This window comes from Mytilus californianus, unplaced genomic scaffold (genome assembly GCF_021869535.1).
Source record: "Mytilus californianus isolate M0D057914Y unplaced genomic scaffold, xbMytCali1.0.p SCAF_10, whole genome shotgun sequence".
Classification (NCBI taxonomy): Eukaryota; Metazoa; Mollusca; class Bivalvia; order Mytilida; family Mytilidae; genus Mytilus; species Mytilus californianus.
In genome coordinates, this window is record NW_026262582.1 from 51974160 (window position 1) to 52000137 (window position 25978).

Below are 25978 nucleotides of genomic sequence, written 5' to 3' on the forward strand. Positions count from 1 at the left end.
ATTCAGTGGTTGTCGATGGTCGCTGTCTGTTGTATCTGTGTTGTTGTCATAAAACATGTAAAAGAAACCGTTAGTTTTCTTTTCTCGTTTGGATTGTTTTTTTTTTTAAATTTTAACTTGTTTATGGCTGATCATATAATTTTAATTGTATTATTGTCACAGAAAAAAAAACCCCAAACATTCCAATTTGAAACATAGTACACATAGGTCATAAGCCTCAGTGATTTGCCCGGACAAACCTATTGACAATTCAGCTTTGAAATTACTGCAGTTGTGTCAGCTGGTGTATAATTTATAGCACGAACGGTGGTAGATTTTTGTTGTCGTTCACAACGAGGGGCATTTAGGTCGAAAACATCATTCAAGATAATTACATAGACTTGGTTTGCCATATTCCGGGTGTGAAACGAAACAGACGATTTGATTCTTATACTACAATTATAACGAAATTATCTATTAAAAAAAGTTTAGGTTTTGAAAAAAAAGACACAAATTATATTCCTTCGAAGAGAATGACAATCTACAAAGTTAGCTGGCTCTTCAAAACAAATAAATTAACCACACAAAAAGCAAAAATAAGATATGTATTGAGTGACCACTGTCCTTTCTAATAACCTAATAGTGTAAGTAACAAAATGATTAGTAACACGAGATAATCCGTGTTTAATCAACGACAAAATGTTGACTTAATTTTTGTTTTTCATTGCTAATTTCTTCAAAACGACTTTTATTTCACACAGTCATGAAATTTGCTACACACATGTATTGTATCTTATTGCTTTAATCAGAGTAAAAATAATCGTGATGATACACGTAGTAATTTTGCTTTCGATGAAAATGTGGTAAATTTCGGGTAAAATTTTAGGGCAACTAAAATGCCGAAATAATTATATCAAAATCCCTTAAATACTTTCCTCTTTCGTTATATGATATATTTAATATTTAAACTATATTATAAGTACTGTTTTAACCACAAATAAAGAGCGCAATAATTATAATTCTATTTTTCATGTTAAGATTCCCCGTATAATACAGTATCTGGGGGAACCCTGTAAAAACATAAAAATTTTGAAAATCGTGACCACGGGAACTTACGACGACAATCATGATTGTAAAATATAATGATTTTCCTTTAGTTTTCCCAAAAAAAATAGCTGTGTGTTATTCCATTAACTTAAACTTGTGAATTAGAGGACTTTTTAAACACTGGGCACCCTACTAAAGGTTGCATGAATACGGATTGAAAAAAGTTGAATTATTGACCTGCAATTCAATAATATATCACCTATGTTTTAATCTTATTTTGACCAACTCAAAGTTAACGGACTGCTAAAAATTGAATATAAAATCGGGATTAAGTTTGTAATGCTGTTATTTGATGTATTTTCTAACAATTACAAGAATATTAACATAGAATATAATAGCCAATTATTATTGCTATATTCTTCTTTTATGAATGTTTGATACAAAAAAAATCGTAGTTTATGCCCTTTTAAATTTGTATCGTTGGTTAAGATGTTATGAGACGAACATTGTTGTAGAATTTTCAGATTTAATACACTTACGAATAGAAAAATATAGACTGAAACTAGGACACTGACTTAAAAGGAGTTAACTTCAAGATATAAAGTCCTAGTTATTATATTACTTTTTTTTTTAATAAAAAAAAATGTTTTAGTCAATTCTGCACCCAGTGCAATTTTAATTCCATTTTTTATTCTCCAACGGATAATAATTGCCAATATTTGTAATCCTATTTTCATTTAGATGACATTGTCTTTTTCAAGCAACATGCTATAGCAAATTCGGGAAGTGTATGCTATTTTTTTATATTCTTTAAATGGAATATCATGTTGATATAAGATACCAATGCTAACCTTCAGTGGAGTTCCAACATTTTACCCCTACGTCTTCAGAGTGACGACAGTTTTCCACACCCCAACCATTATTTGAACAATCAGACAATGTCCGTTCATTTCCAGTGCATTCCATATCATCAAGCCAAGTTGTACCATTACCATCACTAACGCTGGAGCCCAAGGAAATTCCATTGCTGTAAAAAGGCAAATATCATCATGAAAATAAAATTAAACCTTATACTTTCAATTCACCTTCTTAGATAGCATAACAGATCGGAATTGTAATTTTTAAGTAAAGGCATGTTGTTAGTATAACAAACGGCCACCGTAAATTAGAATAACGTAAGAAAATTTTCTTATACATTATTGTACGACAAACTTTCAAAAATAGTTTACTTTTAAGTCAGTTTACAGCTTTTAATGATACAGTTATTACCATTTTCCCGACTGCTCTATTGCTATCATCATAACTTGGATAAATGCTTCAGTATATATATGTGCCTATTTTGATAATGTCTTGATGGATTTTTCAGTCATTTGCCATTGTTTATTATGATTTACATGTTTTAAAAAAAAATGTCATATTCCTGACTTATCAACATTAACCTTAGCTATTGGTGTCAGGTATGTGCATTTGCATGTAGTCAATACATTTCATAGATATTTATTTGAAAGATGAATTTATGGTAAGGCCCAATCAATTTCAAAAATCAAGAAGTATTATGAATTTATAAATTGACATCCTTTAGACGTTCATTAGATATTTGATTTTCAGATATCAAAACTTTTAATTTTGTCCTACAAATTTTCTTAAGGACTTCAAACGTATTGCATTACATATAGGGCTGCAAAAACTACAAAATAGCCTCACTTTGATACCTTGTCATTAATTGAAAAAATATATAAGCGATAATTTGGGTTAACATTTATGGAACACAACTATTAAGAAAATAAATGTATTCAACAAGAGAATTATGGACATATCAGTAATAGCTCTCTGGTTTTTGTAAATGTTCCAGCAAGAACAGCTGATCAACAGAGTGTACGTTTATTCAAGAGATTATATGATGCTTTAAGAGCATTGTACTCGGTTCAAACTAAACGTACAAGTTGAACTGAAGTTGACAGAGCGTACTGTCCCTTCTGTAGGACATTTTACACCAGCCCACATTGTCTCTGATAGTAACAGTCTGTCCAATCTGGAGGACTGACTTTTAGGTTGTATTTTATTTGTACATATACCTCATTTGTTCGCTGTTTTTTCTTCATTGCACGTTACCATTTTGTATTTTTTAGTTCGTTGTATATTAGGTAAATTAATAATTATACATTTTTGTATCGCCATGTTGTTGGTAGACATTTTGAATACAAGGATTCATTGGAACTAACCATGATTGACATAGTCGGCACACTCGTTTAACTTTGCATAATTTGGTTAGCGGTATGGATTCATGTTGTCCTTTCATTCTATTTGATTGATTCATCATTGTTTAATTTTTAGTCAAATGACATCAATATTTTTGTTTTATTTAAAGGATTTAAACTAATTATATAAAAAATAAGTGAATTGACAGAGCCAAGATATTTCTTTAAATTTTCTATGTTTCCCCATTTGTTCATTTAACTTTTCCTTAACAGTTTTTAAATGATTTGTTTAAGAATAACTTTTTACTATTTACCTTCCAGTGCACGTTTGTTTACATTAGTTACAAAGTTTTATTATTTGTAGGTCTTTTCCGTAATTTAGCTCTCACCTGAATCGGTTATTACACATCCTTGGCTCTCAAAATATTCGGAATTGAGTGTTCCCGATGACGGGATATCCAGAATAACACTTCAGATGCATAAAATTTTTAGCACTGGTAGACTATCAGCTCAGTAGTCAGCACTTCGATTTTTACATGATTAACATCTATATCATAACTTTCCAAATGTTATATAAAACTTCAAATTGAACACTAAAAAGTTAAATATTTTAAAAATACTTGAATGGCTACGTTTTACTAACAAACAAGTGTACATGGACGTTATTGTAAAGGAAAATCCTTTATCTTATCAGAATCTTCAGAAATGTACTGCTGTTGAATTTTTGTCTTCCAGTACTCATATCCGTATTTTCCGTATGGAGTGACCTTAACCATGAGAGCTCTTGATAGATCTTCAGCAATCACAGTGCAAGTGCGAGGAAAACACAATGATTAAAAGAATGTAAACTATCGTGTACTGGAAGGTCAATAGTGTTAGTTGATTATGAAAGAACAAATTAATACACCAAATAATTCAACAACTGTTATGGCAAAGTTAAATTAACAAATTGAAACGCATGGTCAATGTAATAACAAATTATTTAGTTCTATCAACTCACTAATTTTTCACATACTTCTTGGTTCCGTGTTTATTGTTTATCAATTTCACAATCTGGTAGGTTCGGTAACACAATCAAAAGTAAATTAGGTGCTAAAGTTTGCAATAAAAAATCACTGTAGGGAACATTATCAATGGGTCCGTTTTAAAGAGAGAAAAAAAACGTGCATAAAGGACTAAGTTGAGTATTTATGAATGCATTGGTTCAATAATTACTATAACATTATCATTACAAGAAACTCATATGATTTTAAATTGTCCGTTTATAAATTATCAAATTATTAAGAAAGTAAGGTTCCAACTCCCTAAAGCAAACTTGCCCTTAGATGAATTTAAATATTATTTTTGTGTCTCTTTTTTTCATAAAGCTCTTCACCTTCGGTTCTTATACATCCTTGTCTTCAAAATATTTGGATGTAAGCGTTTCTGATGAAGATAAATCCAGAGAAGCACTTCGGACGGACTAGATTTATAGATGTTACATTAATTTTTTACACTTTGAATTCAGAAAAGTTGTTTGCCTAATTTTCGGATGGAAGATTAAATTCCATTAGAAAATATTGTTTTCTGTCGTTATAATCACACAATAAACGTATGGAAATAAAGGATATGATTTAAAAATGTGTTCAAAGTTATAAAGAAACTATTTATATATTGAAAGTAAATGTTGACTATTTAAGCTTCAATACATAGTATTATATCTATTGCCACATTGCTGATACATTAAAAAAAAAATAGGTAATGAAATAACATTTTTTAGAAGTTTCTCACATACTTCCGTTTTTTAAGAGACTTTATCTGAACATTATTTTGATACCCCAAAATAAAATATCATATAAAGAATTGTTCAGTCAACGATTCACAAGACTGGTGCATAGCAGAATTTTATATAAATGTAAATGAATAACGATATCACCCTTTTTTTGTATGGCCCAGTTCGCTGTTTGACGATCAAAGGAATTGCAATCGAAAACTAATAGCAATCCATAAACGGCGAATCGACACGTTTACATTACAACTCACTTTAAAACTGTCGTATTTACTGTTTTACCACTGCTCTAATTTCAGCAGTAAACCAATGATATTTATACTTCCTTTAGACAACCTGTACTTAACTTATTCGAATAAACATACTTAAACTTGTTTCTGGAGACAATAAATACTACATTTGGATAAAATTCGTTTTACTTCTTACCATTTCAAATATTGTACAAAAATATATACCAGGAAGCGACATAGAATACACTTATAGTAACTTTTTGATAGCAAAAGAACGGACTATTAAATGCATAGTGTCTATTGAACCCAGATGTATAAAACAGAATATTTGAGCAATTTAATGTTGTCTGATCAAACTGAAAATTAACAGTTCCTTCTTATTTTCAGGAAAACCGTCAGCATTTTGAATGATCAAACTCATCCAAATTCGGCTACATAGTCCAGCAGATAGATGCAATATATGAAGGAATTATGTACTTCGTGTTAAAAGCATCAGATTTTGATCAAACATACTGTGACAAAGATCGAATATATGCAAATCAATTATACATATCGACTAACATTCTGAAAAAGTATACTTACTTGTAGCCAAGTTGTCTACAAGCCACTATAGCATCAATAACGTCAAATTTGTCATCGCACACTGTGCCCCATTCTCCGTTGTGCAATATTTCAAGTCTATTAGAAATTAATCGTATATCACCTGAAATAATAAATATTGGTGGATAAACACAGTGTAAGCAATGAAATATAACTTCAAGATGAAAACAAGTTTAGATTTTATTTCTGTAATTGAGGCTAGACTCGTTAAAAATCAAAGTAGACAAAAACCGTTTTTAAATAACTAATTGCAGAATTTTTTTCGGCGCATATCCAGCATAACTAATAAGGTTTTTGAAGTACGTGATTTTAAAACATTAAGATGATAATCTTTTGAAAAAAGACAAAAATAAAGAAATAAGACCCTGAAATGTAATAGGGAAACATGTGACAAAACATTTCATTTTATTAATATTCACTACCTGTCAATCAACAAGGTATCTTTTTCTCATCACAGAGAACTTTATATCGCTTGGTTTTTGCTACGAAAACCGTTTGCCTTTTTAGTTTTAAATCATTCAAAATCTTTATTCATAATGAAATTATAACAAAACAAAAAATGATTGGAAATTAATCTTAAAACACGAAAGTTTAAATAAAGCCACATATACCACTTCAAACATTCATTTCTTTCCAGATCGTGCTATAACTCGAAATAAGATATTGCAATTTCGAAAATGTCAAATATAAAAAAAAAAGTGAATGGGCTTTGTCAAGGATTTAAGTAAAATTTTGTATATAACTCTTGCTCGTTGCACTATAATTGAAGATCGAAAAAAATAATGGAATTCATCACTTTTATTGTCTGACAAATGCATGATTGAATCTTTCAAAATAGTTGATTATTCGTATAGAAAGCACATAAAATCGGCGAAAAACAATCTTATTTCTGTATTAAAAAATCGTCAAATATCAAATTTCAAATCCATAGATTTTCTTAAAAAAATTATATGTTGTTGATACATACATTTCCGTCTTAATGATATGAAATAATCATATGGTCACCGACTTCGTTTTTTTGTTGTTGTATCAACCAAAATGTTACCTAGTTGGTAGTGAAAAACGTCAAACATCGACGTTTTATGGCCTTCAACACGGTGACGTTACGCTTATTTTGACGTTTTGTGGTATTTTTTTTTACAAAGAACAGTATTTTGAATGAAGCATACCGTACAAAAATAAGATTTTATACGCTTTCTGTACAAATATTTTGGAGGAAATTTTTTCAGTAATATTTAGACAATAAAAGAGATAAATACATTATTTTTTCGATTTTCAGGTAAAGTTCAACGAGCCAAAGTTGAATGCAAGAGTTAACCAAAATCTGCAACATAGTCTATTTACAGTAACTTGACCTCAAGCTAAAGTTGATTCGACGTACCATCCCATTTCTTCTTGACATACATACAACATCTATCAATTTATAGTATACGCTTAATACTTACGTTTGAAGAAGCATGTGCAATTGTTTACCATCATAAAAATGACATACGTTATACAAGGAACAGCCAAATAATAGTAAAGATATAAAAGAATTGTTCTATATTAGAACTGTCAAAAAACAGTTTTAGGATAGAACTGTCGAAAACTGTTCTAAAGTAGAACTGTCGAGATAAGATTTAAAGTAAAACTGTCCAAATCTGTTCTTAAATAGAAACGCCCTAACTAACATTAATTAGGGTAGCTCTGTGACCGTGATTTAGTACATTGACAGTTTTTTTTAAGTTATATTTTCGATCAAAGGATAAAACAGAAGGATAAGTACAGCTATCTGTATATGTTTGAGATCTGCTATTTCATGTGTATAATAATATTTCAAACACGACAGGTGCTACATGTGGAGCAAGATCTGCTTACCCTTCCGGAGCACCTGAGATCACCCCCAGTTTTTGGTGGGGTTCGTATTGCTTAGTCTTTAGTTTTCTATGTTGTGTCATCTGTACTATTATTTGTCTGTTTGTCTTTTTATTTTTGTCCATGGCGTGGTCAGTTTGTTTTCGATCTATGAGTTTGACTGTCCCTCTGGTATCTTTCGTCCCTCTTCCATATGCATTGCAATAGATATAAGTAATATTTATAGGTTTATAACGAGTTAGAATTGGAAATCACTTGATTTTAATTTCAGTTATTTACTTTCAATACAATAATGAACGAGCCTTTGGGAAATTTATCATTACTGTTTAAATAAAATAACAAGATTTGATATCAACCGATATACAATTCTCACGGGTTGTTAAACATATTTCTCAAATGGTCAACACTCTCTCATTGTGTTAGATCAAAAATTCCGCGAATCGTTGATCTTATTAGTTACACAGTGTACAATTGTCCTAATACGGGCATTTATCGGGTCAATAAATAAAGGCAACAGTAGTATAACGCTGTTTAAAAGTCATAAATCGATTGAGAAAAAACAAATCTTGGTTACAAACTAAAACCGAGGGACACATCACCTATAAGAGAAAAACAAAGGAACAACAGGAACACTGAAGTGCAACAAAAACAAACGCCAACATAGATAGAAACGAACTATTTGATAACAACTGCCATATTCCTGACTTGGTATAGGACATTTTAAGAAAAAATGGTGGGGCTTCGCCTTACCCGACATGAATTTTATTGACCCGATAAATTCCGTATTAGGACAATCGCCAACTGTGTAGCGAATGTATTCTGATTTTTTTATCAGACCACTCATTTATTGGTTTTTTCCATGATAAATTCCGTATTAGGACAATTGCACACTAACGTAACGAATAAATCCTAATTTTTTATGACACCACTTATTTATTGATTTTTTCCACACCACTTATTTCCAAAAATATATCCAACATATCTCTTTTTTTTTGGTTTCGTTTCATATTGAGAATTTTTTTTATAAAGTCAATGGTATAAGGGAGATGATTCGAATTGATTTTAAAAAAAATTGCACCGACATTTATAAGCCAATCAGATTGCAAGAAATTACTCTTAATAAAGGCAATAGTAGTATACCGCTGTTCAATAGTCATAAATCGATTTAACTGAAACAAATACGGGTCACAAACCAAAACTGAGGGAAACAGGATAAAGTATTTAATTCATACCAGTATGGCGTCATATGTCCTGTTCCGGCGTAAAACTTTAACATTGGACATTATAAACTTTTTGTACCATTCAGAATGTAATACAATCTGACAAAAAGAAAATTTCAGGTGCAAAGTGTAAGTGTTTTGTAAACTATTGAAGAAATTACATATGACCGTTGTCATGGATGAAATGTGCATCGTCTTAAAAGAGAGGCGACAGATACCAAAGGGACATTCAAACTCATAAGTAGAAAATAAACTAACAACGCAATGGCTATAAAAGAAAAAGACAAACAGCAGTACATAAAACAAAACATAGAAAACTAAAGATTGAGCAACACGAACCGTCGTGTTGCTCATGTAAGTACTAACCTGGTGATAAGTCTAATTTGGTAGGTCACATTTCGGGGAAAAGGGGACGGGATTATAGTTACGACAATTGGAACGTAACCTTTGAAAGTCATCAATTAATTACCGAAAAGCCAATGGAAATGTCGTAATATCGTCTTACATGTAAGATGCTGGATACGCCAATCAAATTAACGCAGTTTTCATAACTCCGTAAATTGTGATACGATAAATATCTCTTTATGCAAGACATAGATATAACAGGCCACAATCATAAGAGATATTAAGTTCAAAAGTAAATGATCATTTAAGGGATAATAATAAAAAAAAAAAATGGGTTTGCATAGTGACTACATCATTTTCTCGAGGAGGTTTAATTAGTTTAAACATATTTTATTCGTTTAAAGTAAAAAAGACCAGACACATGTAAAACATACTTATGAAGTCTTATCCACAATACAATATTGTAGGACTTTTAAGTGCGATGGTATTCTAAAGTGCTATGGTCACGCTAAAGTGTGATGGTCTACGCCAAATTGCGATTGTGTTGTTTGTTATTTTTTTAAGTATGATCAGCTGACACGCTAAAGACCGATGGTATGACACGGTAAAGTGCGATGGTATACAACACGCTTAAGTGCGATGGTTTAACACGCTAAAGAGCTATGATGTAACGAGAATGTTGTTTAGGCAATGTTTTCCGTTTGTTGATGTGTTCCTTTTTAGTTTTTCATTATTTTTTTTGTTTATAAATCATACCGTTGTCTTTCTCTTGAATTGTTTTTCACTGATATGACGAGTTGCGAAAATGACTATATAGAATACATATGCATATAACTTCAAATGAGTAAATATATCATACATTATCAGATTGTCATACTTTTTTGTGTATAGAATTATAACTATTATAAATTTCTCGAATGATGAATGATGAAATTTAGAAACAAAAGACAAGTTGAACTCGGGTAAGAAAAACAAACAACAACAAATAAGGGACAATTTCACACTAAAAACTATTTAAGGACACGAGAAAATTTTCGGTACGTAAAACAGGGTAAAAATCTTGTGTTTCGGAACAGTAAATGATTTCTGGTTCTTGCGTGTTTAAATTTAAATATTTTAGTTATTACTTTTGCTTGCCGAAAAAAACCAACACGTTTAAATCTGTTTCTGAAAAGATACTAAATTTAACTTCATCCGCATAAAAGTAAGGATTTAATACATGTACATAAACTAAGTGTTATCTGACAAATGCTCCAAATTTTTTACCTTTTATGGTTCAGTCTTTACTTAAAATCACATTAAAATAGCTCAATATGTGTATTTCAAGTTTTTAGCTTATCAATCTCTAAGGAGAACACCTAATCATAAACGCCAAAAGAAACACTGATTTTAACAGATTTTGACAAATTTGGGTAACTAGCTATACCAAAAGCATATAAGAAGGACATCGTTTACCAATACCAAAATTGTGTTAACTAATTGGAAGTAATGTTATGTATTGTTTTTTGGATGCAAATTAATTCATATTGGATAGCAACGTTCCTCGATGCAAAATTAAACTAAAAAATATCAAAAAATCCCTTTTTTTTTTTTATCAAAATGCCTGTACCATTAAACATATAATCATCGGGAATCCCGATCCGAAATTCGAGGAGGAATCCGAATCCCGATGACTAATTACACCAGACCGCAACCTGAGGGATGATCAAAATCTGAATCCGTTTCCAATGGAGGATAATGCTTTCTAATCAAGCTTTACATTTTTCAATTCTGCTATTCTTATGCGTCATTACGAAGTTATTGTAACATTACGTAAGTGAACAACCATATAACTTTGAAAAGAGGGGGGTATGTCTTTACAATTCTAAAATCCTTTTTCGTACCAGACAAGCATTAAATTATTTTTGTTTGGAGAACTTAATATTAAAATTTAATGGCAAAAGTCTCAATCAGACCATTTCTGTCCTCCCAGATTAAAATATTTGTTTCTTCAAAATTGGGAATCAGAATATATTTTAGAGCATCACCTCCCTCAGATTTAAATGACAGTTTCCTAATGAAAATATTTTCTACAATGAAACATTTTTTACCATGATATATTTGACTGAACTTGTATCCCTTAAATCTTAAAGTAAGCGTGTCCTGAATCTCAACGTAAGCGCTACACGTCGATTTTCAGAAAACCGGTGAATAAACCTGCTAAGATCATTTATGGTCTTATATTTTGTATAAAAAGGATATATCAACCTTTTTTAAGGAAAACTTTTGTTTAGAAAGTTGATAATTTGGGATGAGATTGTTAAAATGTTTTGACTCAGAGTCTGTTTCACAAGACAAAGCAGTTTTGGTGTAATCGATATAACTTTCATTTACCATTCGAAGAAACAATAAATCATGAAACTGGATACCTGTTTATTTTTTATCTTCCATCAACTTCAATTTCATTCAAGAAAATGGTAATTCATAATGTTATTTAAGATTGTATCAACCTACCTTTCAACCCTCTCTGTAATTGTAATTTGCAGTATCTGAAAGTACTCGTTTCCGGAATCGGAAAGCAAAGTTTGATTTGATTTGAAATAACCCACTGAACATATGTAAGACTGACTTGAAATTTAGTAAAATATAGTGCTGTTTTATTAAAACTGAACGTTTTCTTCCAAGCACTGCAAATGCTTGACGTTAGTTAATTGAAAAGCGCAAAACTTCCTTACGACGTGACGTGAACACCATTATGAGGTGACGTGAACACCATTATGACGTGATGTGATGTCAAATAAATAACGTTTTTTTTTTAAATAACCTCTTGGCTTTAAATCTTTGTAAATCATCATTTATGCAAGGTAGCATGCAGTTATACAAGATTGAATAACAATAAACTGTTTATGTTTTTTTGTACTGAAATTGTCCCGTTTCTGGACAGAGTTTTGAAAATTTGCTCCGACTGTTGGAATAGGTACCTGGTATTTGTTTTCTAGTTATCTGTGACTTTGGTAAATCAACGGCTGAGAACACTTGACATGTTGTTTAAACAGCAATCTAGTTTTTTTTTCAAAACTGTAGGAAAATATGATTTCCTTAGTTTTTCATGAACAGCGTCAGTTTTACTGAGATCCACTTTATGATTTTTGTTGATTTCAACTATCATATCTTCCTAAGATAAAATTTTATGTAAGATTCTCCTACCTTTGTACTTATATGGAATAATGAACAGGTATCGTCATCATACATAAAGGCGGCTAAATACTATTTGATACTTGTTTCTCCAATTTGTAATTTTAGTTCCTCCTTTATGTGTTTGGCACCCCAGGTGTTTTGATCAAATTTCTTTTTACAAATAAAGTAAATCTCTTCCAGTACCGACCAAAATATTCTTGATTGGGATCATTTGTTTCTCTCTTCTTTCTTTTCTAGTTCGACTAGTAAAAACCCTTCATCTGGTAACACATTCTCGTTTACCGGTATGTACTTTTTTTGTTTATAAGAACCGAAACAATAGAAGAGCTATATGACCAAAAATACCCTAATAAAATAGCCAAATCCATCTAAGGCCAACTTTGCCTAAGGGAGTTGAAACCTTAATTTTAGACAGGATTGTTATAAATCATGTCAGTACCGAAGTATCATCGCACTTTTGCGTAACAAACCATCGCACTTTAGCGTATCAAACCATCGCACTTTAGCGTATCAAACCGTCGCACTTTAGCGTATCTAACCATCGCACTTTAGCGTATCAAACTATCGCACTTTAGCTTATCAAACCATCGCACTTTAGCGTATCAAACCATCGCACTTTGTCGTATGCCGTCGCACTTTAGCGTGACCATCGCGTTTTAGCGTCCCCATTGCACTTTAGAGTCCTACATATATGACAATATAAATGCATTATACAATATGAACAACATAAATATTACGAAACTATACTGAAAAAAGGAATATGAATAAAGAAAGAACAACAGAGATTAGGATGATGATGATGTGCGTTTTACCGACGTGATATGATACCACGAGGAATTTTTTTTTGTCTCTTTATAAAATTTTAGACTTGTTTAACAATTTGCACATTTTGATCGGGAAACCAGCTGAGACCATAAAACAGAATAACCCTTTCATTTAAATAGAAGGGACATTCAACGAAAAAATATCGTATGTCCTCAATATCCAATCCATATCTATAATGTTAGCGCTCTAAATAAGTCATAATTCAAACTAGAGGCTCTAAAGAGCCTGTATCGCTCACCTTGGTATATGTGCATATTAAACAAAGGACACTTTCCAACATTGTAGACGAGAATAGAATTCATGACAAAAATCCGTTTTGTTGATCATGTATTACTGATTATTATGTCTGTTTAGTTTTCTCTCTTTTTTTTTTTTTTTTTTTTAGATACATGATTTTTTTTTTTTTTTTTTACTCAAATTGATTCTTTATTGCACATATTGCTGTTTTAACAATAAAACTTGGTGTACAGCATTCCATCAAGTATCCCTGCTAAATTTACTACTAAATATCCAGGGAGAATATTCCGTAGAATTAACAATAAATAACATTGGTATAAATATCTGAATAAATAAATTACTGTTACAAACAGTCTTTATTAATACAAAATTTGTATACTATTTATATTTATAATAATATCTGTAATATTCCAATATCTATAATTACACAAGTTTGTCGGTATTTTTACGGAAATTATTCTTTACTCCGGAATTGGTTTTTTATACTATCTTTAATGTATCAGAAACGAAATGCGGTCAGTGACCTCGCACGTTCTTTTCAATCTTTCAATTTTGAGAATACACAATTTTCAATCCTGGTGTTTGCATATATTATTTAATGATTTGAAAATTTGGAATAATGATTCGAAAAGGTAAGTTGTTGTACTAATATAATTTTGTGTTTACAACTTAGTTTATAATTATTAAATAGATTCGTTATTGATTTGTCCCAAATAAATATTGTGTCGTGACCTTTACCTATCAAATGTTTGTAAACATTTAAAACATTGGTACAGCATCAATATATTCAAAGATCACACACACGCCTACATATACCAATGCATCTGAAGTATCCACAGGAACATACTTTGGTACATACATATTTTTGCAATTACAACATTGTACAATGTACAGCATCACATGCCTATGCTTTTTTCTACAGTACAGGTACTACAACAAAAATACTTTCTGTAGCTCTATTAATAGTACCAGCTTAATTTTATAAAATTCCATCAGTTTTTGCTCAGAGTATAGAGTCTTTTTTTTTAGTAAACTATTTGATACATACATTTCATACTGTTTTATTTTGTACTCATTTCTTCATATCAGAGGTGAATTATTAAGCTTGTCCAAACAATTATGAGTCTCAAAAGACCAACCCAATCATTTTTCCCTGACACCTTCCTTCGACGTAGTTAAGCCTCACAGAAAAAGAAACTAAATTAGCCCTTCAAGACGTCACAACCATTTGGACTAATTTTTTGCGAACAAATTTATACACAACTCACACACACCCAAAGTACATACCGTAACATATATAGATACATGTAGGTACTTACATTGTACATTTACAATTAAAGTATCACAAGCATTAACACATTAATTGATAGCCTCTGTTTTTTTTTTTTACTATTAGCTTAATGCATTTTAATACCATAAAATGACATCAATTTTTTCTCAGAATATTCAACACCTTTGTTAATAAGCAGCTTATCTCTATATTTGCTATACTATATAATTCTACTATATTTTCTACTTCATATTTGAAAATTCTTAATGTGTCTACCATTTTAGCCTTTTTATTAGAAACATAATGTGCTTTATAAACTGAAAAGAACATTAAGCTAAGCAGATGATTTAGTGCATAATATGCCTCGTCATGAATTTTGTATCCTATTACAAGAGAATGAAGACTTATTACATGTTCATCAATGCAGACTTTTTGAAGTAAACCTTTCATTGATTTCCAAAATGTTTTATGATATGAACATGTAATGAAAAAATGATTATAATTATCTAGTTTATTACAGTATGAACAAAAATTGTTTGTTGAAATTTTCCACTGGAAAAGCAGCTCCTCGTTTGGCAAAATATAATGCATTAATTTCCACCTGAACATTTTTATTTTATTATCTTTAAGATACTCAAAAGTGAATTTAATAGAGTCTTTGAATTCATTTTTTAGTCTTCCTATACTTAAGACTCTTTCCCATTTTAAAAAACCGGTTGGTATTTCTATTTTTACTAGACTTTGTACTATTTTGTATATGTCTTTATTATTGATAGTTAGTACATTATTATTATCTCTAAGTTTAATTTTAGTTCGGTTAATATGGACTTTAGTTTTGAATGATTCCTCTGTTTTTAATTTGTCTATCCATTGTTTTGGTATGGATTTTTTTAGTTTTGATAGTTCAGAAATCCAATTGCTTTTATTTCTTAATTTTGAAATAATTATTTCTTCTGATATATTTCCCCTATTATCAATTATGTCATTTATATATAATATATCACTATCAATCCAATTATTAAAGAACAGACATTTAGCTTGAAATTTTATGGATCTATTGCCCCATATTACTTGTTTTCTGATATCTAAATAATTATCAATTTGATCATGATGATTGTTTTCATAATTATTTACAGTTATCCATGTTTTTATCATCTCTTGATAGAAGATTGGTGTATCATTCCATATTTTTCTATCTAGAAGTTTTGTGCTATTTAGATTCATCTTGAAAATGAGCAGGTTTTTTCCAAATTTATTAAGGTGTAATTTTGATAATACAGACCAGTTTGCATTTCCTGATTGTAGTATTTTTAAAATCCATTTTAAATGTATTGATTTTATATAAGACTCCATATCAATCATTTTTAACCCCCCCCTCAGAGAAATTTTTAATTATTATTGACCTTTTTATTTTATCTTTTCCTCCATTCCAAATGAATTTATATAAGATTTTATTTATATTTTGTAGATAATCTTTAGTTATGATACTGTTAGTAGCAATGTACGTTATATTTGGTAGCAGAAGAGCTTTTACTATTAATATTTTTCCAAGTAGTGTTAACTTTCGTTTTGACCATCTTTCTACAAGTTTTGCTATTTTGTCTATCACCTTTTCCATATTTAATGCTTGACATTCTTTTCTGTCGTACCCAAAATAGATACCGAGGCTTTTAATTGGTTTGTTTGTCCAATTTATATTTTCATATTTATCTTTTGAACTTTTTAATCTCCCTAACCATACCCCTTCTGTTTTGTTTCTATTAAGTTTAAGTCCTGAAAAACTTCCAAATGTTTCAATTATGCTAAGAGCCAAACTTATTTCTTTTCTTGACTGTAGAAAGAGTGTTGTATCATCCGCTAATTGGCAAATTTTTAAATTACAAGATTTTCCTTCTAATTTTATTTTTATTCCTTTAAAATCTTTATTACTTCTTAGTCTTATTGCCATTAATTCTACTGTTATGACAAAAAGGAGAGCTGAAATCGGACACCCTTGTCGTATTCCACGATATATTTTGAAAGGACCTGAGACCCACCCATTATTTAAAATACATCCCTTTATGTCTTTATACATAGTTTCAACCCATCTGATAAAACTAGTTTTAAATCCAAACTTTTTTAGAGTTTCCGTCATAAATGTCCATTCTAACGAGTCAAAGGCTTTACTAAAATCCAAAAAAAGAATTGCTCCTTCTATATTAAATTTCTCAGAATAATCTATAATATCTTGTATTTGTCTGATGTTAAAACCAATATATCTGTTTTTAACATATCCGGTTTGATCTAGACTAATGATAGATGGTAGAACTTTTTTAAGTCTCTGAGCTAACACATAAGCTAATAGTTTTGTATCAATATTCAATAAAGTTATGGGACGGTAATTATTTAATGAAAGAGGGTCATTCTTTTTAAATATTAGTGAAATTGCACCTTTCTTTTGAGAGTTTGTTAATTCTTTTTTTTCATAGTTATAATTAAATACCTTGACAATAATATTTTTTAAGCTATTCCAAAATTGCCTATAAAATTCCACTGTTAGACCATCTAGACCGGGGGATTTATTTAGCTTCATTTTAAATATTGCAGCTGTACATTCAGTTTCTGTTACTTCCCCTTCACATTGATTGCTATCTGAGTCTTTTAGCTTTTTTGGTAGCTCTGTTTCTTTAATATACATTTTAACATCATCATCACAAGGGTTAGTGGACTCATAGAGAGTTTTGTAGTATTTCACTTGTAGATTTAAAATTTTATCTTGGTCTGTTGTAGCAGACCCATTTTCATCATATAGTTCAGTTATAATCTTTTTTGTTTGGCGACTCTTTTCTAGTCCCAAGAAGTATGCACTATTTTTTTCTCCTTCTTCAAACCATTTTACCCTTGACCTTATTTTTTGTCCCTTAATTTTGTCTTTATACAAGCCCTCTAAATCATTTTCCACATTTTCAATTTCTTTTTGTAATTTTTGATTTATATGGGTACCATTATTTATTTCTTTGTTGAGATAATTCAGCTGTTTTTCTAAAATATTTATTTGATCTTTTTTTAATTTGGCTTGTCTTTTACAATAGCTTAAACTTGCATCCCGCACTTCTATTTTCAAGTTATCCCAAAGTATCCCCAAATCATTACAGTTAATTGATTCCTTTTCATATTTAATTATTAGCTTTGTTATTATATTTACATAGTCCTCATTGTTTAATATACTGGAGTTTAATTTCCAGTAGCCACGCCCCTTATTTCCTCTATCAGTATTGATTTTTAAAGATACTGCATTATGGTCAGTTAGTTTTTGAACAATAGGTCTAATATCACAACTTTTACAATTTTTTTGTACTTCCTTGGAAATCAAGAAATAATCAATCCTGGTGGCCTCCGATCTATCTTTCCTACTCCAAGTATATTGTTTTAGGTTTTTATTTTTGTTTCTCCAAATATCTATTAATTTACATGATTTTATAAGCCCCTTTAAACTTGTTACTGGTTTATCAAATTTTTTGGAAGATTTAGTTTTATTTTTTGTATCTATCAATGACCAGATGTCGTTGAAATCACCCCCAAGAATTGTTTGACCTAATCCATATTTATTTATATAAGATTTAACTGTTTTGAAGAAACTATTTCTTTCTCTTAATTTATTTGGAGCGTAGATGTTTACTAGGGTGTAGATATTTTCGTTGATTTCAACATTAATCAGAATAAATCTCCCTTCAGAATCTTTGTGTTCATCAATAATTTTGAAATTAATTCTATCTTTTATCCATATTGCTACCCCGCGCGAATTACTTGTACCATCACTTCTGAAAAGATTCTCGCCAAATTCTTTATTCAATGTATTCTGCATTAAATTGATAAAATGAGTTTCTTGAATGAATATTACATCACATTTTTGCTGATTTGCCCAACTTACTATTTTATTTATTTTTTCAGGTTGCTGTAGGCCATTAGCATTGACCGTGCATATATGCAGATAATTTCTCATGGTGGTTTATAGTTGGATATTTTAAATTTCATACATGGTGAGTAACATTTTTTTACATTAATAATAACACATTCTATATATTTGTTCTTTGATATTATATTTTTATTACTTTTGACTGCCTTAAAACTAAATTCGTTTAGTCCTGCTTCTTCACAAGAATAATTTAGAAGACTGTTTATATACTGATGAAACGTTTGTTTCACCTTAGTATTGACATTATACGCTTCACTGATTTCTATTAACTTTTCGAATCGTTGGTATTTAAATTTTGAATTTACATCAATCACGTCAATAACTAAGATTGTTATCACCAGTAATACCGCTTTGTTCACGTTATTCTCTATTTTTATCCTTTGTGTATTCCTGGTTGATATTTTAAGCAGTTCATTTTCCCGTGTTTTAACGTAGTTAACATGTATTATTTTATCGATCTTCTCTAGCATTAGTTTTGATAACCTATGATCATGCTGATTATTTTTATCACTTTTATGGTGTTTATTTTGTATAAAAAATAGACTTCCGTGTTCCAGGTACACTCGATCTCTAGTTTCAATTTCGTTCGCTCTATATCTTGACCTCATCGTATTAATAGACTTTTTGGTCAAGGTTTTTTCGGAAGACTTTTTAAATAGGATTAATTGTTTTTCCATTTCAGGATATTTTTTATCAAATGATAAAGACATTAATTTGATTGTATTGTAACTTGACCTACATATTCTCAACCACGTGCCTGTGTTCATAAACATAAGCACATATTGACTCAATTTATGTTTACGTGTTAGTTTGTTATTTACGCGACGCTTTATGTTTGTCTGTAGAGGTGTATACAACCACACACTTAATACAGTAAAATACAATATATACCATAAAAACATTTTGTATTCTATAATGTCTATATTACTGTTGTTAAATTTGTTTTCAACTTTTATTTTATTTAGCATGTTTAACTTAGCGCTATGGTTTACATCTTCTATAAAGATAATTGTAATAGCAAGGTATAGCTTTATACATATTTTAGACATCAGTGTTATTAAACAAATAACTACCTTTACACAACATACTATGTTTTTAACTAGACTCTCAGAATAAAAGTTCTTTGCTATATTATTACATACATGTACATTAATGTACTTTGATTCATACATATTTTGGTTATTCCTATATACAAATTGCTTAATTTTTTTATTTGTTTTTTTCTTTTTCAGGATAAAAATTTCATGAAGAATAGGCTGTTTATGATCTTCATTAGTGATATGGATTTGACTCTCTATCAGTCTGCAAATTTTAAGTGGACAACCTTCAACAGTTATGTCACACAAGCATACTAAGACATATTTCAAATAAAATATACAGTTAAAAATAAATGAAGACAGTGCTATACATACAGTTTTGTGAAGAATATGGTTTTTACAATGCATATTTTTAGATTTTTTTTTTATAATTTATAATAAAAGAATTCTAGTCTTAGATTTTGTAATTCATTTAACAAATATCAAATTAGCGCTTCTTTTTCGGCTTCTTTGCAGCCTCATCTCTTGTTGCGTCATGTAAATTCTCTGTTGGAGTAACTGGAGATTTTTCAATGTTTTGTGTCCTGGTTTTTGACTGTTTTGGTGTGCTATTTGTTGTATTGCTTTGTTCATGACTAGGTTTTGTTGTCAGATACTTTGAGATACCCGGTCTCCTGTCAACACTTCCTATGTTTTTTGGTTTTTGGTTTTGTTGTTGTGAACTGTCTTTTCCGTAAGACCTTCTCTCCTGAGTACCGAGGATCAATTGCGAATGTTCCCTGTCACTATCTGACCTACTTCTATCCTTGGTATTCACGAGAGGTTTTGTCCTGCGCTGGGAATAGACTTCACTTTCTTGGAATGACTTATCACTATTATCGGTACAGTCTTTGTTGTGTTCATCATTCTCACTTGCATTGGGTACATCTTGATTGCCGACATCATCCATGTTTGTCATATATGTATCATCTTCATCATATTCACCATCCGAATGCTCATTGCACTCATATTGCTTGTGGCCTAGCTGACCACATTTTCTACACTTCCATCCATTCGGACAAGTGTTTGCTGAATGTCCTTCTTCGAAGCACTTGCTACACTTCATATTTGGTCTGTTTGTGAACGATTGGCCAAAATGGTTGATTGTTGCCCAATATTTGCCTATCTGCAATGACTTTGGCAGCGGGGGATTAAACGGTTTGCATATTACAATCCGATCGCCTGTTCTGCAATTTGTAAGGAGGTTATCAATTCTTAATCTTTCCCTGAAATGAGTAATTACCTCACACTTGCTAGCTGTAGTTTCAAGAGTTCTAATTATCTGATCGTCATCTGCGGATAGAGGCACATTTTTGACTCGTACCTTCATTGTATCTTGTTCTTCATCCATTGTTATTTTTGGGTTTCTAGAGTACAGGGCTATAGATTTTGTTCTTATGGTTATCCCCAAGGACAGTAGATCTTTTTTGTCATATTCATTGTCGAAATATATTCGCCAGACGCCTCGAACTCTCTGTAGTCCAATTAAAGCTCTTACTGGCACCTGCTCGTTTATTGCCTTATAGACTTCTGTGTTTGTAAGAAAAAGTCGTTGGCCTTTATAATTTACAGCATTATCACCAAAGACGTCTGCTTCAAGGAGAAATATTGGTTTGACATTACCAATCTTGTAGTCATCATTTTTGCTTTTGTTTTCGCTACTAGCTGCTTCAGCATAGGAGGCAGCCATTTTGTTTTGTTCGTTTGGATTTTGTTTGTCGGTACACATCAATAAATGCTATAATTGCTTATCAGTTTTGGTATATTTTAGTCTCTATAGTACTGTAAACATATGTTGTATATGCACCACACCAATTTCATACCATACTTTAGTTGAAATCTTCTGAATATTAATTTTTTTTGCGGAGCTATGAAACACTAATCACCTTAGTTCAAGGGCCATAACTCCCATCTGATTAGTTTAGTTTTCTCTCTTTCTTCTTTACTTTTTGCTCAAAACACAAGAGGGCAAAAAAAAATCCTCATTTAAGAGCAATCACTCTTATAAAGAGTGACAGTCTACTAACTATATTATCCAAATTTGACTAGTTAGTAGATCTTGCTTTGCTGATCATCTTTGTGATTTAAAGTGTCTATTTAAGTTTTATTATTTTTATTATATAAGGCAAAACGCAAAATAATGGTAAAAATCATCATTAAAGGGCAATAACTCCAATAAGGAGTCGTCTGACAATTTCCTGTTTTTGTCTTAATTGTAGATCTTGTCTTTCTGATCATGTTTGCCAATTTAAGTTTCTATCTATCTATTATAGTTTTTTAAGATACAAGGCAAAAACGCAAAAATTGGTAAAACTCGTCATCAAAGCGCAATAACTCTAATAAAGAGTCGCCTGACGATTTTGATCATGAGACGTATTTGTAGAACTTGTCTTGCTGATCAATTTTGCATTTAAAGTTTATCTCTTTCTACCATAGTTTTCAAGATAATTGACAAAAATGAAAAAAATGGTAAAATTTGTCATTTAAAAGCAATAACTCCTATAAGATGTTGTCTGACAGTTTTGACGTATATGGACAATTGGTAGAGCTCAACATTTTAAACATGTTTGCTCTGTCAGATTTTCTCTATTTATAAAAGTTTTTAAAATAATAGACAAACTTGCATTTTACCCATATGTTCTAGTTTTAGCCATGTCGGCCATCTTGGTTGGTAAGCGGGGTCGTCAGACATATTTTTTAAACTAGATACCTCAATGATTATTGTGGCCAAGTTTGACCAAATTTGGCACAGTAGTTTCAGAGAAGAAGATTTTTGTAAAAGTTAACTATGGACGACGACAGACGACGATTGACGACGAAAAGGAGCTAAACTGTAGAAGTGAGAGAAGCGCCTATTATGGTTACTCGACTAACAAGATTTTTGACTGTGCTCAGAATAGTGTTTACTTGAAAATATGTGTCTCTTTGTTATGATGAACCATAAGTTAATGTCTGAGAGCCAAAATGTCTATAATAATTAATATAGATGACAACATTGCATCAGGATAATGAGAACCTGGGCCTGTAATAAAGTCTGTTTTTACAAGACAAAATACAGTTATTTTTAAGGCAAGTAATGAAAACAATTTTTTCAACAGGTTTAATTGTATAACACCAGTTTCTTGACATGTTACAGTATAAACAAACTCCAAAACGTCTATAAATCTTCAAAACCGTTCAGTGATAAAAAAAGAATTAAAAAAAATGGATTTCATGATATTATCTTTTATAGGTATGAAACTGTAGATGCATTCATCTTATTTATCAAATATTCATAGAAAAGACTAACATCACAGTGATTTATTGTAAGTTGTTCATTAACATCATGTGATCTTACCTTTCAGGATAAACAGGAAGTCAATGTACGTAGAAAATGATAAAGGAAAATGCGCGATCCCGAACTCAGAACCAATTTAACAAAAAAAATATATATATATATATATTCAGTTATTTGTGGTTATTTGTTTGCTGAACAAATTGTTGTTTACAGTCTCTCCATATCTATAATCAAATTTAAGATTACAAAAAACAGCAAAAAGAATATACCAATTCAAAAGCAATAAGCCCATGTACTAGGTTTTTGTTTTGTCTAAATATTACCCCCCTAACAAATCTTGACAAATCCTGACAAATTTTGACAAATCTTGACCAGCTGTGCATTTTTGACCATTACCTGCCTACGTTTGTCTAACTTTGTTCAAAATTTTCAGAGGAGAAGATTTATGAAAATTATCAAACCTGATAAACAAATTGTGTAAAATTTATTTAAAAGGGCAATAAATCCTTAATGAGTCTAATAACAAATTACCCCTTTATGGGTCGTCTGATTCAACTGAAAATTTCAAGGCAGGTATAACTTAACTTTGTAAACATTTTTACTTCTGATCAGATTTGCTCTAAATGCTATGGTATTGAGATATAAGTCATAAACGACATTTTACCCTATGTTCTATTTAAACCCATGATGACAATATTTTTGGATCAAACACAAATTAAAACACAAGATTTATACATAATACCATAAGGATCATTAAGCATAAGTTTGGCTGAAATTAGTTTAGTAGTTTCAGAGTAGAAGATTTTTAAAAGTTAAACAACATGATGAACAAATTGTGTAAAATCGTCTTTGAAGGCCAATTACTCCTTAAGGGGCCAATTAATAATTTTAGTAATATTGACTTTGTTGTAGATCTTACTTTGCTGAACATGTTTGAACAAATTTTACTGCAGGTAGATCTTGACCTAATGAACGCTTTTAACCCAGTCAATGCTCTTAATGCTTAAGTTTTTAAGATATAAGCCCAAAACTGCATTTTACCCCTATGTTCTATTTTTAGCTATGGCGCCATGTTTTTTTTTACGAAACTGTTAATAAAACACAAATTTTATACTAGATAACCTAAGGATCATTCAGCATAAGTTTGGCTGCAATTGGTTCAGTAGTTTCAGAGGAGAAGATGTTTGAAATAGTTTACACCGGACGGACGACGACGACGACGACGGACGCCAAGTGATGGCAAAAGCTCACATTTCTAGGACCATATAAATCATGTTGAGATGGATCTTCATTTCTAATGTCGTGTTTTTTATAATTATTTTGAATTTTAATTATGAGTCTACATTACGAACTGATGTGTTCAGATTATTCCAAAGTTTATTCATATTCAGGTGCATAATTATTCTGAATTTATAAAACAATTGTAATTTTCTTCTTTTTCTGCGTTCCTCTAAAGTTTCCCAACCAACCTCTTTTAGAATTTGTAAAAACAGGTAAACCTTCAAGTTGAAGCTGTTCTAATTCAATTGAACACACTTTTCCACAATTGTCCCCCCAATACTTCAGTTGCATATTCAATAATTGGTCTAACAAATACAAGATATATATTTTTTCCAAATTTTGGTCGGATATTGATATTTAAGATTTCGCATTAAATTAAGATACTTTTTATCACTGTTTTATATATCTTTAATATGATTATTCCATTTTGCGTCACTTCTAAATGTAAACCCTTAGATGTTTATGAGATAGAACAATTGATATCTTTTAAGTTCAAAGTAAAATTAAGATCTTGTGTCTAAATATTTGAGAAAATCATTAGTTCTGGGTATTTATAGGATTGAAAGACATAAGCCACTTTCTTGACCATTCATCCAGCTGTCTCAGGTTACAACCAACAAGAGATTGTATAAGTTCTTGGTCATGACCCAAATAAAACGAACAAAGTGTTATTTTCATAAATAAGTTAACTGTTCTGCAATGTCATTAAACAATGAAGGACCAAGAACTGATCTTTGGGGTACATTGTACCTCAGCTGAAAAAAAATGCAAAGTGCCGAGAATGATTAATGATAACCTTTTGTATTCTTTGATAAAGGTAGCTAGTTAACCAATTTAACAGCTTTCCCTCAATGCCATAGGCTTTCATTTTATGTAGTAAGCCATTATGTCACACTTTGTCAAAAGCCTTCGAGATATTGCAAAAAAACAAAACAGCAAATTTCTTTTGGTTCTAGTGCATTTAAGACATAATCATATATTTCTAATAACTGCTGCACTGTTGAATGTTTTGACAACATAAAACATGTTGGTATTCATAAATTAGTTTGTTATAAAAGAGATGATTATATAGATATAAGAAGATGTGGTATGAGTGCCAATGAGACAACCCTCCATCCAAGTCAAAATTTATAAAAGTAAACCATTATAGGTCAAAGTACGGTCTTCAACACGGAGCCTTGGCTCACACCGAACAACAAGCTATAAAGGGCCCAAAAAGTTACTAGTGTAAAACCATTCAAACGGGAAAACCAACGGTATAATCTATATAAAAAACGAGATACGAGAAACACTTAAGAACCACATCAACAAACAACAACTACTAAACATCAGATTCCTGACAGGTGCAAACAATTGCAGCGGGTTTAAACGTTTTAATGGTCCCAAACCTTCACCCTTATCTGAAACAATAGTGTAACATCACAACATAGAAAAATACACTATAAAAAATCAATTGAAATGGCTTAACTCAATCAAAAGACATATTAACACCGGTGAACATACACTGAACAAATAAATTTGATCTATGATACAATGCAAATACAAAATAAATAAACTAAGGGAAGAATAATTAAAGTAACATGTTATACCGCTGTGAAATGTTAAACGATTTAAGAAAAACAATATACTTGAACAAAAA

The 25978-nt window shown here is 30.7% G+C and overlaps 1 protein-coding gene and 1 long non-coding RNA gene across 4 annotated transcripts in view; one reads left to right on the forward strand and one right to left on the reverse strand.

The window, feature by feature from the left end:
* Positions 1-25978, reverse strand: part of LOC127718775 (scavenger receptor cysteine-rich type 1 protein M130-like) — an 81287-nt gene that overhangs the window by 39289 nt on the left and 16020 nt on the right. The window contains exons 4-5 of the mRNA XM_052224825.1: positions 5805-5925; positions 1878-2053 (exon numbers count right to left, since the gene is read on the reverse strand). Coding sequence (XP_052080785.1) covers positions 1878-2053; positions 5805-5925 — 297 coding nt within the window. The remainder of the gene's footprint in view (positions 1-1877; positions 2054-5804; positions 5926-25978) is intronic.
* LOC127718831 (uncharacterized) lies at positions 13663-20199 on the forward strand. 3 transcript variants are annotated; one of them, XR_007989952.1, is made up of 3 exons: positions 13663-14112; positions 18681-18769; positions 19938-20199. It is a non-coding gene; the product is annotated as an uncharacterized LOC127718831 (long non-coding RNA). The 3 variants fall into 3 exon arrangements; XR_007989954.1 differs by lacking the exon at positions 13663-14112 and adding an exon at positions 14226-14331; XR_007989953.1 differs by lacking the exon at positions 13663-14112 and adding an exon at positions 15866-16251.